The following is an 18,355-nucleotide window of genomic DNA, read 5'->3' as shown; positions in this document are numbered from 1 at the left end:
TTCTGTAAAACCCTTGATTAAGTACACTTTCCCATCTAAAATCATAAAACTGACCAATTACGTAGTCCCAAAGAAAATAAAATTATCGTGAGTGGTAGTTTTTACTCCAACGTACCCTACCAATAGGCCTAATAATATGCATTTTTCTTGGGATTTTTTTAGAGAGAAAAATACTATAACCCCATTTCGTTTTATTAATGCAAATTGAAATATATTTACTTAAATAGTTCATTATATTATCAAATCATTTATGTTATTTTACAAGTCAGGTTGATAAAGCGAAGCGCCTAGTCGTAAATGACTGCCTTTGTTTACACTGTGCATACTGGAGTTGGATGGAGCTGACGTCACTTTTCCCCAAGCCAGAATTCCTGACGCACCGGAAACAAAAGAAAATGGCTGCCCCCAGTTAGAAGGAATAATCACGGGGTTTTTTTTTTTTATTAAGTGTAAAATTACGCGTTTGTCATTTCTTAAATTGTCTGTATGTGTTGGTCGTCCGGGTTTGCATCTTTCCCACACACCAGGTTCATATTTGAGTTGACCCTCCCTTTAATACCCCTGCGCGCGCTGTAACCTCACCGTGGTGCAGGGGTGTAACATTCTCTTTGAGAATGGCCAATACAGCACAAAATTGAAGTTTTGAGTAAAATTCAGTATCCGGTAAAATTCTGTGATATTTGTGTTTTTGCACAGTTGTTTACACTGTTTTTGTTTAAACCTTGAATTATTGATGTTGATCATCACTTTATTTATTTGCATTACTATAGTTTGACACCCAATAGCCGATGTATTTTTCGTGCTGGGGTGTCGTTAAATATTCATTCATTCATTCATTCATTCAAAACAAAATGTTGCTGAAAGACTGAAGAAATCCCTTGATGATAACGATTATGCCAAGAGGCTCATAAACAATGTTCAGGCATCACTGTCGAAACTGTAGAAAAAAGGATCTAGCATTCTATTCAATAACGATCCTGAGCAGTTATCATCAAATGACACACTGTTCAAGGTGGTAATTGGTGAGATACAGGATAATGTACCATTCCTGTACGAGTTTCTCGATGGAGTTGTTGGGGATAGAGGATCAAAAATCAGCACTATTGCAACCATGTACAGCATGATTATGCATCAGCCAGTCAGAGGATTTGGACAGCAGCAGCCATTAAATTTCATGCTGATAACAAAGTAGGTTACAGAGGGCTTGTGTAATTTAATATTACTAACTATTCATGAAATTTGTTCTACTTTTTTATTTTAATATACTAGCCTTCCAGACACATATATATCGGCCTTGGTGGCATCGTGGTTAGGCCATCGGTCAACAGGCTGGTAGGTACTGGGTTCGGATCCCAGTCGAGGCATGGGATTTTTAATCCAGATACAGACTCCAAACCCTGAGTGAGTGCTCCGCAAGGCTCAATGGGTAGGTGTAACCCACTTGCACAGACCAGTGATCCATAACTGGTTCAACAAAGGCCATGGTTTGTGCTATCCTGCCTGTGGGAAGTGCAAATTAAAGATCCCTTGCTGCTAATCGGAAAGAGAAGTCCATGAAGTGGCGACAGCGGGTTTCCTCTATAAATCTGTGTCGTCCTTAACCATGTCTGACGCCATATAACCGTAAATAAAATGTGTTGAGTGCGTCGTTAAATAAAACATTTCTTTCTTTCTTTTTCTTTTTCCAAGGAGCGGGATTTAGCTCGGTCGGTTGAGTGCTCGCTTGAGGTGCTTGCATCGCAGGATCGAACCACCTCGATGGATCCATTAAGCTGATTGAGGTTTTTCTCGTTCCAACCAGTGCACCACAACTGGACAAAGGCCGTGGTATGTGTTTTCCTGTCTGTGGGAAAATGCATATAAATGATCCCTTTCTGCATTAGAAAAAATGTAGCAGGTTTCCTCTGTTGACTACGAGTCAGAATTACCATATGTTTGACATCCAACAGCCGATGATTAATTAATCGATGTGCTCCAGTGGTGTCGTTAAACAAAACAAATCTTTTTTTAACCTTTTCTTTTTCCAGACACGTATATCAAAATGAACATCATTCACTGCAATATAGCATATGTAAATGATTAGTTAAAATATTGATGAAAAGATCATACCATTTTTGTGAGAACAGTCACCTTCACTATGAAATATATTCATCAATCGACAGTATAATTATATTCCTGTACCTATATTGTATAGTATTTCAAATGCATGTAATCTGTAAGTTTATAAGTTCATAATTTAAATTGCAGCTTTTACAAATGATGAACAAAGTGCACATTACTATGTCAGTACAGAGTAAAAAAAATTGGTAGTGTCATTGAACAAAAGATCATCAAAGAAGTTATTGCTGGGAAAAGAGGAAAGATTGGTGATAATCTTGACAAGGACTATCACTTTTTTGCAAGTGATTGGACTCCATTCAGGTTGACTGAAGAAGATTTCAGCTCAAATGTGTCTTACAAAAGCATATCAACCAGCCCCATGATGGTACTGTTATCATGCAAAACGTTTTCCCTTCTGAAAGTGATGTACTCAGGTTCCAGACTGCTGTTAAAGTGCTTATTGCATGTGAAATGATGACATGTTGTAAGACATTTAAATGGATGGACTTGGTTGTACCTAAACACATAGAACATGACTTGACAAGCATAATGTCACGTAAAAGTGTGTCTTACCTGATGCCTATAATTCTGAAGAATGAGGCTAGTTATGAGGACTGTATACAGATACTTGATGCTTATGTGTCACAGATTTCAAAGTGGTACCACAAGGCTGGCAGAGGTATGTATGAGTAAAACAAATTAAAACCTGGTATATGTAATTTAAATTATTATTATTAATTATTATATATTTGTTTCTTATTAACAAACACCAAAAGTATGTGATCATGTATCTAGTTTGTCCCCCTCTCTTCTTATTGCATTTGTAAATTTAAAAATAAAATTATCACAAAATCATATCCATTATTATTCTGCAGTTTGAAGACCTGCATTTAAACAATGTAGAACATGTATTTATAGTACATAGTTTAAAATGTAGTTATGTGTCACTCCGGCAATTGCCCACGGCAATCAACAATGCTGTGGAGTTTTTAATTCATCCACAGCACTTTTTGGTCTTGGCTATATTCAGATTTTTTCCAATGGCATGTGTTTTTTCCAATGGCATGTGTTTTTTCCAATGGCATGTGTTTTTTGCCGTAGACATTTTCTTAATTGCACGGGTTGTATGTGAAACAATGTACATGTACTAGGGTTTTATGTGAAACAATGTACATGTACTAGGGTTGTATGTGAAACAATGTACATGTACTAGGGTTGTATGTGAAACAATGTACATGTACTAGGGTTGGTGTCTTACAGCAACATTTTATATTCAAACCTACATTATAATCATTTAATATTATTGTTAAAGGAGATGAAATAGAAACATTAGCAGTCCCTGTGGGTGGAGACCAGCTGACAAGAGTGAGATTTGAAGGTGCGAAACGTTTGAGACTAGGTGCCCACACTGCACTTGAACGATTCAGCAACCTTCAACCAATGATTGTAGAACTGTTTCATGTATTAATGGATTTCATTGAGGTTTATATACATAAATTTAATAAATTTTATGTTGTATGCATGTTTGATTTTCAATATGTTTCACAATGATGATGTTTGAAATTAATATTTGTTTTTGTTCTTACTACTGTTTTTGTTATTTAACATGTTATTTTTATTATCTTTATTTTCTTTTTCCACTTTTATATCAGTGATTATGTTTCAAATTAATACTTTTGTTCTTACTACTGCTTTAGTTTATATTAATTTAAGATGATTAATATAGTTAATTTTTCCAGTTTTATACTAAATAATGTTTTAAATTAATCTTTTTGTTGTTACTACTGTTTTTTGTTATTTTACATGCATTATCACTAATATATTTCATTTTCCAGCTGGAAATTCATCAGTTTGCACTTATTATTGACTAACCAGTTGTACTTCTTGGTAACCAAATTGAAAATGGCCACTTTCAGTAACATACCAGGTAGGTAGACACCTATAATTGTTTCCAACATTTTTTGTTTCTGACACACGAATGAATTAAATATTGTAAACTTTTATCATGAAGCAAAATATTAATAGCTTTTATACAGCCATATTTTGACATATTAAATCAATGACAGCAAAACTGAGAAATCATTAGGGAAATATTAGCCAACACATACCGACTGTAACTTTTATTTTATAAATATATATTTATATGTAAGCAATTCATGTTTGACTGGTATATTAATACATATTGTGACATTGACACAGGGAATAATAAAATCCTTTTGGCCTCACAAATGGTTTCATGTCTCTATCAGGACCCATACTATAAATTGTATATTATATGCCTTCATAATTTGCATTTTTATCAGAAATATTTTAAGGTCATTATTTTACACAACATTTAAACATGTACAAATATAATTATTAATGAATACAGTAATTGATCAAGAGATTCATGAAGAAGAACTCTGGAAGGGATGTAGGGACACTAGGACATCTCAAGACAATCATTCAAAGAAATGATGTGAATGGAAACGTTAAGAGTCGCTTTAAGATAAATGCTACATCTCACTTGTTCATATTAGACTCAATCTTTGTCTTGTTAATAAAAAGTCATGCACATTGAAATTTCAACGACAATATGATACTAGTAATTCTTATGCATTTCTTATCAACAAACTTAAAATGACTGCTTAACACCAACACGTTTTTAAATTATCTTTTGAAAAGTTCCATAGTCTTTGCAATTGTGTATGATCAACATAATTATAAAACTTTCTTTGATACTCTATAAATATATCGCTATTAAATAAAAGTCAGTCCTGATTTATTGCATTTAGGTTTCCATGGTCATGGGCATGACTTAAGTATATACTAGAACAAGAATAAATCGTCAAATATGGCAGACTGAAAGCATGTGTAGATAATTTTTATTGATCGATATCAACAAAATAAACTCCTCATTTTAACATCATTGTCACCCATACTTATTTATCAAGGAACATGAGGACTTTGTCCTCCTGACTGGCAGAGCTTACCTTCTACACACAGTGATGGATCATTTTGGAATGGAAAGTCTAGATGATGTCCCAAAAAAGAATATCCCACCAGAAAACATTGGGAAGATGCACAAAGGTCAGAGACTGTCAGCTTTTGATGCTTTAATGGGAGACATGATGAAAACAATGATTCAAGCTCAAAATTTTCCACAGGTACACAATAACAAATATGTTTTTGTATGTACAGAATAAAGAAAAACAACAAAAGTATGTTTCTTTTCATTATGTAATGACAACAAAATTTCAGGTTTATTACTGGTATAGTACAAAATGTGTTTCACAAATCAACAAGCATTGCATTTGACAGTTAAGTTTGTGACAGTTAAGTTAGTGACTTTGTAGGGTGTACTACACCAAATCCAATCCATAAGATGACAATAGTAACAAGATAACCGTGGCCATCTCATAACAAGACTTAGTACATTTGTATTAGTTCAAATGAATTACATGAATTTACTGGCCACATAAAACAACACTCTGTGACACTAAGTCCTGTCATGTATATCACCAATAAGAGGTGTTTGCTGTTCTGTTTAAAGTTCGGGGCACCTCCAACTTTGACCCGATCACATGCTATTTGGTGTAGTACTACCAATATTGAAAATAAACAGTTTTCAAAAAGTGTCCAATGGGTGCTTTTATGACTACCAAAGGTTTTTTTTAATTTTGAATTTATATTGCAAAATCATTAAAGTGTAAAGAAGAGGTACTTGCATTATTGGGACATTAAATTGAATTATTATGTGTACAGTAGATATCTGATTTATAATGGCATGTTTACATAGTTGTATGTATATGCTGTTGTACATGCACTTGAAAACACTGTCACCTGCATCAGGGACCATTTGTCCAAAAATCAGTTAAGCAAACTTGGGCTTATATAAATATTTATTTCTTGATATTTTTGGGAAAAGTACATTTTGAATATGTAATGATATGTAATGTGAAATTATAACATTTTTTCTCCAAATATCTGGCTATATGTTTGAACAGCTGGCCCCGAAATATGGAATATATGTGCTTATGGCTTTACATACAATAAAGAATTGAAATGACTTCCTGGATATGGTGTAACTAATATAAAATGACAACCAAATTGAAACTGTTGTTTCCATATTGCAACCTCATATAGTGTACCCCTAATAAGGCCAGTGTACTGTGAAAAGTTAAGTACAAATACAATATGTTACATTGCAAAATAAAATTATAGAACAATAAATCTCTTAAAGTCTGTACACTCATCTATACTCAAAAATTGTTATGGATCATATTTTGAAAACCAGTATGAATTTTGTACGTGTTTTCTGTTTTTTTTCTCAAAATTGTTTGTTTAATCGTATTTTATACAGATAACCACATGCAAAAACAATTCATGAATAATCAACTATAGTTGAAACCAAATTGAAGCATTTTATCTTTTTTTTTGCTCAGATGTTATGTGCAAAGTAAATACTGATACTTAAAAATTTTTGAGGAGTATATATACTTAGTTACACCTTGCATATTCAGACCAACTCATTTGTGGGGATAAACTTTGGATTTCTCTTACACATTATTCAGTAATCTAAAAATGTTTCAAAATGACAATAAATTTGAAGTACTTTATATATGATGCTTTCAGAGTTTTATAAATGCTAAATAAACTTTGTTTAATTGAGTTTCAAGATATTAACCTAATTTTGGCACATATAATTTTTATTATCTAAATAAATCAAAATAAATATCTAATTTCAGGTTGCTCAGATTTGTCCATATGCCAGTATAATATACTAACGTCTCTTTTCAGGCAGCTGATTCAAACATGTATCTTACAGTCAAGCAGAATGTAATTTGTTTGCCCATACGTAAGGGAAAAGCACACATTGCGGTGATACATGATGACAACAGAATCAACCTGGAAATGCCTGCAAAAACGTTGCAGCAAGGAAAATCTATTGAAGTAAATATATCAGGAATGGATTCACCCATCACAATTGCACAGACCAAGAATGATGACCTACATCATTACTGGTCTTATTTTCTGTAACATTATTTCCTTGTTCTGTTCTTTAAAGATGCAATTGCAGAGGGGGATATCTTTGGCATCAATGTAGCACTTACGATGATGGTACCTTACTTCTATGCACATTCATCGAGGTCAAAGTATATGGTGGAATGTCTAGACTACATACTGAAAACAGAAATGCTGTTACCACAGAGGAGTGCTCTTGAAGTACGAACCAATTCCCTTGTTAATCCCAGGGGTGGAATTGGTAATAACAAACCCATGGATCTCCAGAAAGAAAATCAAGTAAAGGAGCTGAAAGATCTTATCAAGGGACCAGGAGCAAATAAAACGGAGAATGCCATCATCAATGTATGCAATGCTGCTCCAGTTATAAATGATGTTGTATCATGCTTGGATACACAAATCGAATTGAAGGATTTTCACACATCTCACAAAAAAAGGAGTGATGAAGAGGACTTGAAAGCACTGTTGGTAGAGTTTCACCATATAAAACCCATCAAATATTGCCCAGGAAGGGCACTCAATCATTATAAAAACATCAAACAAAGTGTGTTTGAAGAACTTTCTCCCTTGAGGGAAGTCTTCACCAGTGATGCTGAAAATATTGTACACCGACTGGAAAGGAATGTTTCTCAACATTATGATGATTATGATGGTGACGATGACACAGCATGTATAAATGATGAAACAAATGATTCAAGTCTCTGAGTGCTTACATAAGAGGGTCACAGTGATTGTAAGCATCATAGGTGAATAACAAGTATATGTATTTCAGATGTGTTCTTCACTTGATGTTAATGACTGACATTTAGCTTTGTTATCAACATCGCATTCAATTGTAGACTTTCCAGCTTTTCTTCAGTTTGCACAGCAGTTTTCAGTTGGTCCACTATACACAACTTCATTGAAGCCAAAATAGTTCATTAAATGCAGACGAAGGCAATAAGTGCTATTGTTAACATACTTTTTAACTACAGGATCCAGGCCTTTCCGGTTAGCTGCAATATCACTGTTGTTGAAGTACATTATTGCTTCTGCTTGTTGTCCAGTTCTTCCAGCTCTTCCGATTTCTTGTAGGTACTTTTCTAATGTGGTTGGTGGCCAAAAATGAATAATTCTAGAGACAGATGGGGTATTCAAACCCATACCTAAAGCAACTGTTGCAAATATCAGCCAGAGTTTAGGATTCACTTTCTGCAGCTCAGATATTATAAGATTTTTCATTTTATCTGTATAATCTTTGTGGTACTGGCCAAAGATTCTGTTTTCAGGTATTTGCTCTTCTATTGACACATACTGTAGCTCACCCAATTCTGAATCTATTGACACATACTGTAGCTCACCCAATTCTGAATCTATTGACACATACTGTAGCTCACCCAATTCTGAATCTATGTACTGGTAACTGTAACCAACAGATTCTAAACTGTCACAGTACACAATTGTAACTGGAAAGTCAAGCAACTTTTCTTTCAATTCAGCACACACAGGTTTTAGAATTTCATCATACTTTTCATATTTTCTGATGTTTGGTAATCGCTGCCTTACCTCCAAATAAATATTTGGTCTGTCAGGATTCTCTGCAATCTTTGTGATATTCCGAAACTGTAAAATTGTACACAGTGACTGAACAGAAGAAGCTGTAGCAGTTGCTGTCAGAGCTAAATGTGGAATTTCAGGATAAATGCATGTCAGTTCTCAAAGTTTGTTGAATGATTTTCTGAAATCCACACCCCTGAAATAGAAATAAACATACATATTATTACATGTAACAATAAGGTCATGATTACTGTATAGTGTGTATGTGTATGCACAGTGTAGGTGTATTGGTCAACATTTTAATGATAGAAGGTGAACACACACATATATTTATATATACTACTCAAAACAATTTACGGATCAATGTTTTTTTTACACATTTTTGGAAGGTGCTGTATTTAAGCCAGAACTCAATTTGACACATGATATTGTTCTATATTTATGAAATTGGATGTAGGCAAACCGAAAATGAATTCAAATAATGTTTGTGACGAACATGACATAATAATATAAATTCATCCAAAAATATAAGTACAAAATATTTTGTTTCTTGGGTGAAGTAAACATCACTTATATGGTTTCTATTAAGATTTTTTTTTTTTTTTTTTTTTAAAGTATACTAAAGTTTCCTACACCCAATAGCCGATATGTATTTTTGTGCTGGGGTGTCGTTAAACAAACATTCATTCATTCATTCATTCATTCATTCACTAAAGTTTCCATGAAAACATCCGTCACACAAAAATACCATGAAATGGCCCCTACCGTGGAATAGCCCTATTTAATACAGTATACTGTTAGTATTCGATGGTTAGTGATGTTTTAATAAAAACTAAGATTTTGTTCAGTTGTCTTTTTTTTTTTTTTGCTTTATTGAAATTATGGCAACCAATTTTTACTCAGTGCTACCAGATGTTATAAACTATTACCCCTGCTGGCTACCACTAAAAAACCCAGTTACGGTCGAGGCATGACTGTGTGTACATACTAATAGATGAATTTGGATGACTTATAAAAACTGGGTATAATCTACCATGTATTTTGGGGCCGGTTAAAGTTCATACCCAATTCTTACCAAATGTTTTCCCAATTATGTCTTAACAACATCCCAATTAAGATTCCCAAAATTGCTCAGAATTAAATCTGTTGTTAAAATCACTTAGAACTGGATTCTTTAAAAGATCCTCCATTGCAATCAAATTTAATAATGTGGCATTTTATATAAACTTTTAACTGCTTTAGTTAGCTGGTAAAATCCCCTTTTCCTCATGTTAGGGGTTATTTTTCTCCCAATATACCAAAAGGGTCCCTATAATTTTTTTTCTAGATTAGACCCTAAAAAGGTTGTATGAAAGATAAACATACCATTCAGAAATCATGTGCACTTCATCGACAAAAGTACAACAAACAGATTTTTTAAATCGTGCACTCCTAAGTATTCTCCCAACTTCTTTGTTGTCAAGTAATGTCTCTGGATGTGCGTAGATTAAATTAAACTTCCCATCTCTTATGTCCTGCAACTTCACAGTTGTTGCTACAGGCACTTCACTCTGATCGTCATCTTCACTCTGATCGTCATCTTCAAAGTTACTGTAAGTGTAATACAAGTTGAACTTTATGCAATCGTGCTCTATATCCACATGTAACTAATCAATTAAATCAAATCATAATGACCCCTGCGCGTGCTGTAACCTCACCGTGGTGCAGGGGTGTAACATTCTCTTTGAGAATGGCCAATACAGCACAAATTGAAGTTTAGAGTAAAATTCGGTGTCCGTAAAATTCTGTGATATTTGTATTTGTATTTTTGCACAGTTCTTTACACTGTTTTTGTTTAAACCTTGAATTTTTATATTGATGTTGATCATCACTTTATTTATTTGCATTACCATAGTTTGACACCCAATAGCCGATGTATTTTTCGTGCTGGGGTGTCGTTAAACATTCATTCATTCATTCATTCATTCATGGTTTGGGGGGATAAAAACATTTCGAGGTCTTTTATTTTCGAATGAATGAATGAATGAATGAATGAATGTTTAACGACACCCCAGCACGAAAAATACATCGGCTATTGGGTGTCAAACCATGGTAATGTAAATAAATAAAGCGATGATCAACATCAATATAAAAATTCAAGACCTAAACAAACACAGTGTAAAGAACTGTGCAAAAACACAAATATCACAGAATTTTACGGATACTGAATTTTACTCAAAACTTAATTTTGTGCTGTATTGGCCATTCTCAAAGAGAATGTTACACCCCTGCACTACGGTGAGGTTACAGCACACGCAGGGGCCCAAACCATGAAAAATTGAGACCACAAAAATGTCCGGTTATACGGTATATGAGCTTTTATTTAAAAAAATGTTCGGGTGAGATTAGCCCACTGGCCGCACACATTTAGGCCTATGATCATCTAGGCCCTACTACTTCAGCCCCTGCGTGTGCTGTAACCTCACCGTGGTGCAGGGGTGTAACATTCTCTTTGAGAATGGCCAATACAGCACAAATTGAAGTTTGGAGTAAAATTCGGTGTCCGTAAAATTCTGTGATATTTGTATTTGTATTTTTGCACAGTTCTTTACACTGTTTTGTTTAAACCTTGAATTTTTATATTGATGTTGATCATCACTTTATTTATTTGCATTACCATAGTTTGACACCCAATAGCCGATGTATTTTTCGTGCTGGGGTGTCGTTAAACATTCATTCATTCATTCATTCATTCATTTTACTACTTCAGCGTGACCGGTGCCGGTGCGGCAGATCATGAGATAGATTATGGTTAACTTTATTTAAATCAACTATTAAATGCCAGAAAAAAAGCACCTTTTGTGACTTCAGATTTACAAAATTTTCCTGTGCGAGAGGGGCTCCCTCCCCCCCCCCCCCCCCCCCCCTCATGGACTTCGTCCACATGTCCGCCAACCTGGTCGCATAAAAGTTGGAGAACACTGCACAGCCAAGCATAAATATTGGATACGTATCAAAAAGCTTACAGCCCTGTGTAGCGCCGGCTCTGCACAGGACGGTCTGTGTTAGGCTATAGGTCATGTGACGTATATGGGTCATTGCAGTCAGTGCTACCAGGGACCGCGCTGCCCAGTACGCTCATTATGTTTGATACTGGTGGTGTTTTGTCAATTTATATGTCTTTTACTGTACTACAGATTTATCAGTATTATCGTACATTTCAATGAACTGACTAACATTGCTAGATTAAAGCTCACATCAGTATGGAGATCACCATCAATTTATTTATACCTATACCTATTTAGAGAATAACTAACGAGCTACGAGGAATTACGGATTATCTGTCCCGAGTGAATTAATGTTGTAAACCCGAGCCTCTGGCGAGGGTTTTACAGCATTAATTCACGAGGGACAGATAATCCGTAATTCCTCGTAGTGAGTTGGTTATTCTCTTTATTACCCATTGTCAATCTTTAACGATTTTAAAAGTATGTTTACGTTCTCGCTGCTGTAACAACTAACAAGCTGTACCAGCCATAACAATATATTCATACGCGCCGTTACCGGTGCACACCCAACAGTATCCACCAAAGAATAGTTCCAAAAAAAACCAGTCAAAATAATAAAATAAAAACATTTTTAAACATTTGTACATATATTTTGATTTTTAATTCCGTAAATGTTCGTATCGTAAAAAAATATTTGAAGTTCGTAGTAATAGTTTGACCGATGAATGGAATCATGAATGAACAAAAAGTAGTCCCGGCAGTATGTAATTGCCAATCAAATCTTGTCTTTTTAAAGCCAGCCAATCAGTGACTGTAGAAGCAATCTGAACACTGTGCAGAGATCGAAAAAATATTACCCCGTATATTTGAGCCCATATGGGTAATAAATATTTATATCAAATTAATTTAATAACTTGCAGCCCGACATGAAAAACCCAGTAGAAAAACCTTTTTATGCTGTTACTGGTATATTCATATTTATACTAGCTAGAAACAGTTAATGGTTTTCCACCATATATCATAGAGAATACTAGACCGCCCTGTGTAGGAGCGTCCTGTACAGAGCCGGTACATTGGTCGGTGTGCCCCAGGTGCTATGTGAACAAGTTTGTTTTTGTTGAAAGAGACAGGGAGAGCTTTGCCCGTTTATCTTCAACAAAAACAAAATAAAGAATATCTAGATAAAAAAAAAATATTGTTCTGTTTTTTTAATTCTCTTTAATTCTGCATTATGCTGCATTCGACTGTGCTCGGAATGACCAATTTAAATGTTCCATCCATATACCACGTTTATGAGCGGGGATGTTATGGTCCTTAGTATGCGGGTAACGAGATCGCAGGACTCCTTAAGCACTTTCCAGGATGCATGTGAACCCTGCATTGGATCAGTTATTTTTATAATTCACTAGCTACAACTGAAAATTAATATGGTCGTAGTAATTATTTTATTTTGTAGCACTACAGTAAACTTCTGTAACCGTAGCAGTAGGGCCAATATACTTAATTTTTGCCCAATATTCATGGCTAAGCCTAATGCAGTAATGGGTGTTTGTTTTTTTGTGTGGGGTTTTTTGGGTAAATTACCCAGTTAAAATTAATATAAATTTAGGCAACTTACTCTTCATCGTAGGTACCACCTCTAAAAGAGGAAACATCAATGAAACATGCCGGCACTCCTTTCCTACACAGCGACTGAACCTGATCTTTCATAATGAATTCAACGGTGTTGAAATAATCACGATCATCGGCTCCTCTTGATGGAATTTTCTTTGCAACAACCACGGGAGAACTTGAAAAATTACACTTTTCCCGTATCCAGTGGGTAACAAAGCTATGGTGTCATTACCGCTATATATAGATAACAGTGCTTCCAACTGCTTTTCTTTTAAATCAAAATTAATACCTAATTTCAGTTTAGAAAAGTTCAAATCATCGTTGAATGTCTCACAGGGAGCCGCCATATTTGATCGAACTACATTATGTTACGAACTTCGCCCTAACCGCGTCACCAAATACATGAAATTTTGGTGTATTCCTACAACTTGTGTCCGAGCCTACATCTAGCATAGCGGAATGTGACGAGGTGTTCCGATTGGACCTAGTAGGGTAGCACTTCGGTTGCTGCAGCTTCGGGAATTGCCAGGGTCGACCCACGTTACACAACTATGGGAGTAGTAAGGGCCCCACTATGGGGTATATCGATTTCACTATTGCATCATCCAAGATGGCCGCCAATCTGCGTAGTAAGGGGATGATGCCTTACTGACGTCACTAGGCCCCGCCTCTAGAAGGGTGTGGGCACATTTATTTTAAGAATTGGTGTAATACTGACGTCGCTCTTACAGTGTACATTCCAGGTTTTGTTGTAAGTACCGATATAATGATCAATACAGTAGTTTGTCCAAATGTGTATTTGAAGACAAATACTTAAAAGACGTATGTTAATTAATATCCCCCACCCATTATTTTTTCACTCTTACTGTGTACATTCCAGTTTTTATTTTAAGAAACGATGTAATGTTCAATACAGTATTTTGTCTAAATGTGTATTTGAAGACAATGATTACTAAAAAAGACATATGTTAATTAATACCCCTTTTTTTTATTATATAGCAGCTTATTAAAGACATCACACCCCACATTGAATACCAGTATCCCAGAGAAGAAGAAAAAGTAATTTTGGGATGTGAAACGTTAATAAATGATACATTGATATTTGTATTACACATTTATCAGAAAAAAACCCTTCCTATGTCGTCTTGTTTAGTATTTCCAAAAAAACTGTAACATACTCGGTCAATGAAAACAACAACATGATTAATGGGTGTGGTACCGACCAGTATGATGCAATCCTGAATGAACTGAATGCTGGAACGTTCGGAAGTCTTGCTAATGTTATACTCACCTATATTAGAATAATATCCATAGGAAAAATCCACACAGATGCTTACTTGTGAGAATGATTTTAGCAACTAATCTTATACGATGTAAGGCCCCACAGTCTGGGAGTCAAATTGAAATGTGATATCTGTCAGCTGTGAATCGTTCCGTTGATCTGCATCCTGGTAATCTAAGCTAGGTGTGTGCCCACTTGAATTTTGTTTACTCCCCTCCCCACAAACACATCTCGATGGCGATAATGTATATAAATATATACACAGTGTTGGATGTAGGGGAAGGGGGCGGATAGGGCAGGGGGAGGATGTGAGAGCGGTGTGCCCCTGGCGTATATATTTTATTTATTTGAAATATGATTTTTGTTTCTTAATATAATATATACTTACTTTTGAAGATACAATACATCTTTAAGTATATCCGTGTAATGCATTTTTAATCCACTCCTTAATACACTGCTTATCACAGTACATGGCATACACTTATGCTAACAGAGAGAAAAATGCAATTGAAACATCCGATTCTGAATGGGATCATATTATTATGGTGCTAACGTTCCAAGAGGGTCGGTAATGGAGGGGGTGCTAATATACAACGTTTGTATAAGCTGAATGGATCGTGTTTTATGATAGTCATTACTGCTTGATGCTCTGGCCCTAATATCTGACCACTTAAAGAATTTGAGAACTGATTTACAGAGTGTGACTGAAACCGGATACGCACACTTACGTTTGAACTCTAGACGTGATAAAAACCAGAAGCAATTCTGAAGGGGAGAAAACGAAACAAAACAAAGACCCTGTGTGCTACATTGTACGTCCATGTATGTTTCTGTTATGATACAATATAAGTGTATGGGTTTTAACAGGTTATTTCGATATAAAAACCAGAAGTAATATATTGTTCACACACACACACACACACACACACACACACACACACAGACACACATCTCCCCCATGATTTCCCAACAAGTTGGAATTACTTGTAATATGAAAATGTATAATATATTCCGTTAATGAAGCACGTCTTAGTACAATGTTTGGCACCAACATTTCAAATGCAATCTGACTCCATAGTTTGTAAGTATGCGGCGGGGGCGGCGGCGCGGCGGGATGGCTGCGGTAAGCGGCGCGCGGCAAGACCGATGGGATGTCGCGGCGGGACGGACGGGGCGTCTGCACGGAGGGGGACGACGCAATGGCGCGGGCGGGACGGAGGGGGCGGGTCGTGGCGGAGGCGGCGATCAGCAAACACACATGAGGATGAGTAAAAATAAAAAGAAAGGTAAGAGTCATATCTTGATTTTATTATTTCACAATCAGTGGACATAAAATACGCATATACAGAAGGTCACATTCAGAGGTCGTACGGCAAAATACAGTTACTGTTTATTTAGTATAATTGTCATCATCAATGTCCTCATCACCACTGGTAGCATCATCATCATCCCCTGCGCGTGCTGTAACCTCACCGTGGTGCAGGGGTGTAACATTCTCTTTGAGAATGGCCAATACAGCACAAATTGAAGTTTAGAGTAAAATTCGGTGTCCGTAAAATTCTGTGATATTTGTATTTGTATTTTTGCACAGTTCTTTACACTGTTTTTGTTTAAACCTTGAATTTTTATATTGATGTTGATCATCACTTTATTTATTTGCATTACCATAGTTTGACACCCAATAGCCGATGTATTTTTCGTGCTGGGGTGTCGTTAAACATTCATTCATTCATTCATTCATTCATCATCATCGTCGTCGCCACTGTCTGCTTCGTCCAGATATTCACTGATCCAGGAACGATATTTGTTTAATCTGGAACGATTTTGTGGTCTAACATCTGTCTTCGGATCCACCGACTGTAGAATGTTTCTCGAGTTCATGCCTTTGTCAAAGTAATACATGTATGTCAAAACTCGAGAGTACGTTTCTTTAAACAATTTCCATTTTAGAGCCTTCAGTCGTTTTTCGATGTCATCTTGAGACATATTCCTATTTCGAAAACGTTGCTTCTTGTCTTCAAAATAGTCACGATTTATATCGTATTCACGATCGATCATCTGACGTATGCCCTCGTTTTCGAGATCATTAGAGGTCTCTCCTTTCTCCTCGTCATTTTCACATGTATTCAAGCGCAGGTGTCGCTGCAAGTTTCTCCCGTCTTTAAAGACGACCCCACACGTATCGCAGGACTGCAGTTTCTTGACCTTTTTCAAAAATGGCTCTACATCATCGTCTTCGTCGTCAGCACTTTCGTAGGCGGGTATGCCTGGTAATTTCCTCTTAAATGCACCGTTTTGCATGATTCTGGATCCACTGTAGTAGCTGCACTCGCAGAGCTGTTTTCCCGATGCTAGTGACAAGTCGTCTGGGATGTTCGCTGTTGCGTCTACGCTTTTATATCGTTCAGGCACACAGGTTCCCGTCTCTAGGCCGTTAGGCCGAAGGCGTAACATTTCGGGCGTGGTAGGTTTGAGGTCCACCATGAGGTGTCCAAAGGGCCTATGGGTAGCTCCCTCGAAATATTTCATGAAATGACGAGTGTTTTCTGGATACATCTGTCGTGCCAATGTCAGAACATGTTGCTTGTCGATGGGATTGTTGAACAGCGCCAGGTAATGACAATTTCTTCTCTGCGTCGGGTCTTTACTTTGATAGAGATTCTGATTGATGGCAATCACGGAGAGGTTTCTGTGATGACTCCCTTCTGTAAAAAGGTCCGTGATGCGAGAATCTTTATTGGCCGTAGACATCAGGTCATCTAACACGATGAGATTTCTAATTCTGGGATCCAAATAATGGTCGTTTTCCAAATTCGTAGGTATGCCATGGACGAATTCCACTCGAACCGTTGCCCCAATGATGTCGTAAAGCGGTTGCCATCTTTTGTAGAGCCAGATAATCCGTTGGGGAGGTGGATCGATTCTATCATTCTTCAGTAGTTTGTACACCAAAAATGTTTTCCCACACGACGTGGGTCCCGACACGATCATCGTGAAAGGATGTAGCAATTCAAGTGGTGGCGGTGGCGGTAGTAGTAGTGGTGGGGGCGGTGGTGGTGGTGGTCGTCGTAGTGGTGGTGGTAGTAGTAGTGGTGGGGGCAGTGGTGGTGGTGGTGGTGGCAGTGGTGGTGGTGGTGGATGACTGGTGTTTAGATGTCGCATCATGGCACCTCTCCTGGAAAATATCTTTTCACACTCAGGACACGAGCTCTGATACATTGTGACAGCGCCGCCGATTCAAATTGAAATGGCGATGTCCGTCTTCCGTGGCTCCTTTTATACAGTTTAAAATTGCCTCTGCCGTTTCGAGGCGTTACGCTTGTATCCCCCACCACTTTGTTGTTGTTGATTATGTTGCCTTTGGCGTTTGAGTTGAGCTTTAGCCTGTTCCACCACCTGTTGCGTGGGAGAAGTCATAATGACGGGAGGGTTGTTGTGTGACTCTTCGGTCTTCTTACTCTTCTTGTAATCTTTGTCGTACAGTTCCAAGAAACTATCCACGTTCATCCTTTCACCCGTCCGAGGAGAAATCATACATTTGCCTTGAGCTTGCAACTGATAATAGCGAGTCCATTTCTCGGTGTCGGGAACGTACAGTGTGTAGTTCATGACGATCAGAACCCGAAAGCCATAGGCTTGAGATAAAGTGTCACGACTACGGATCCGGCGATAAATGAAGCAGGGTGTCCCGTGGGGCTTTTTATATAGACGTGAATGACATCGGTGTTTTCTACTCTGACTGGTAGATAATGATAGTGTGGAAACACAAAAGAGCGCTCTTGCTGTATATGTCACGACACTCGCTTCTCTTGCTGACGTCCCAGTTTTCAAA

General features: G+C 36.8%; 2 protein-coding genes across 2 annotated transcripts; one reads left to right on the top strand and one right to left on the bottom strand.

Moving 5' to 3' along the window:
• The first annotated feature begins 2,634 nt into the window (after positions 1-2,634).
• LOC121377154 lies at positions 2,635-7,809 on the top strand. The gene is given in 5 exon segments (XM_041505054.1): positions 2,635-2,779; positions 3,413-3,582; positions 4,472-4,594; positions 5,034-5,246; positions 6,880-7,809. Coding segments are annotated over 5 exon segments (1,566 nt in total). The 5' UTR covers positions 2,635-2,649.
• A 62-nt stretch (positions 7,810-7,871) lies between these two features.
• On the bottom strand, positions 7,872-13,588 carry LOC121377153 (Werner syndrome ATP-dependent helicase-like). The gene is given in 5 exon segments (XM_041505053.1): positions 7,872-8,381; positions 8,445-8,836; positions 10,006-10,230; positions 13,246-13,339; positions 13,342-13,588. Coding segments are annotated over 5 exon segments (1,380 nt in total). The 3' UTR covers positions 7,872-7,959.
• Between the last annotated feature and the right edge of the window lie 4,767 nt (positions 13,589-18,355).

This window comes from Gigantopelta aegis, chromosome 7, assembly GCF_016097555.1.
Source record: "Gigantopelta aegis isolate Gae_Host chromosome 7, Gae_host_genome, whole genome shotgun sequence".
Taxonomy (NCBI): domain Eukaryota; kingdom Metazoa; phylum Mollusca; class Gastropoda; order Neomphalida; family Peltospiridae; genus Gigantopelta; species Gigantopelta aegis.
This window is presented reverse-complemented; position numbering and strand designations above follow the sequence as displayed.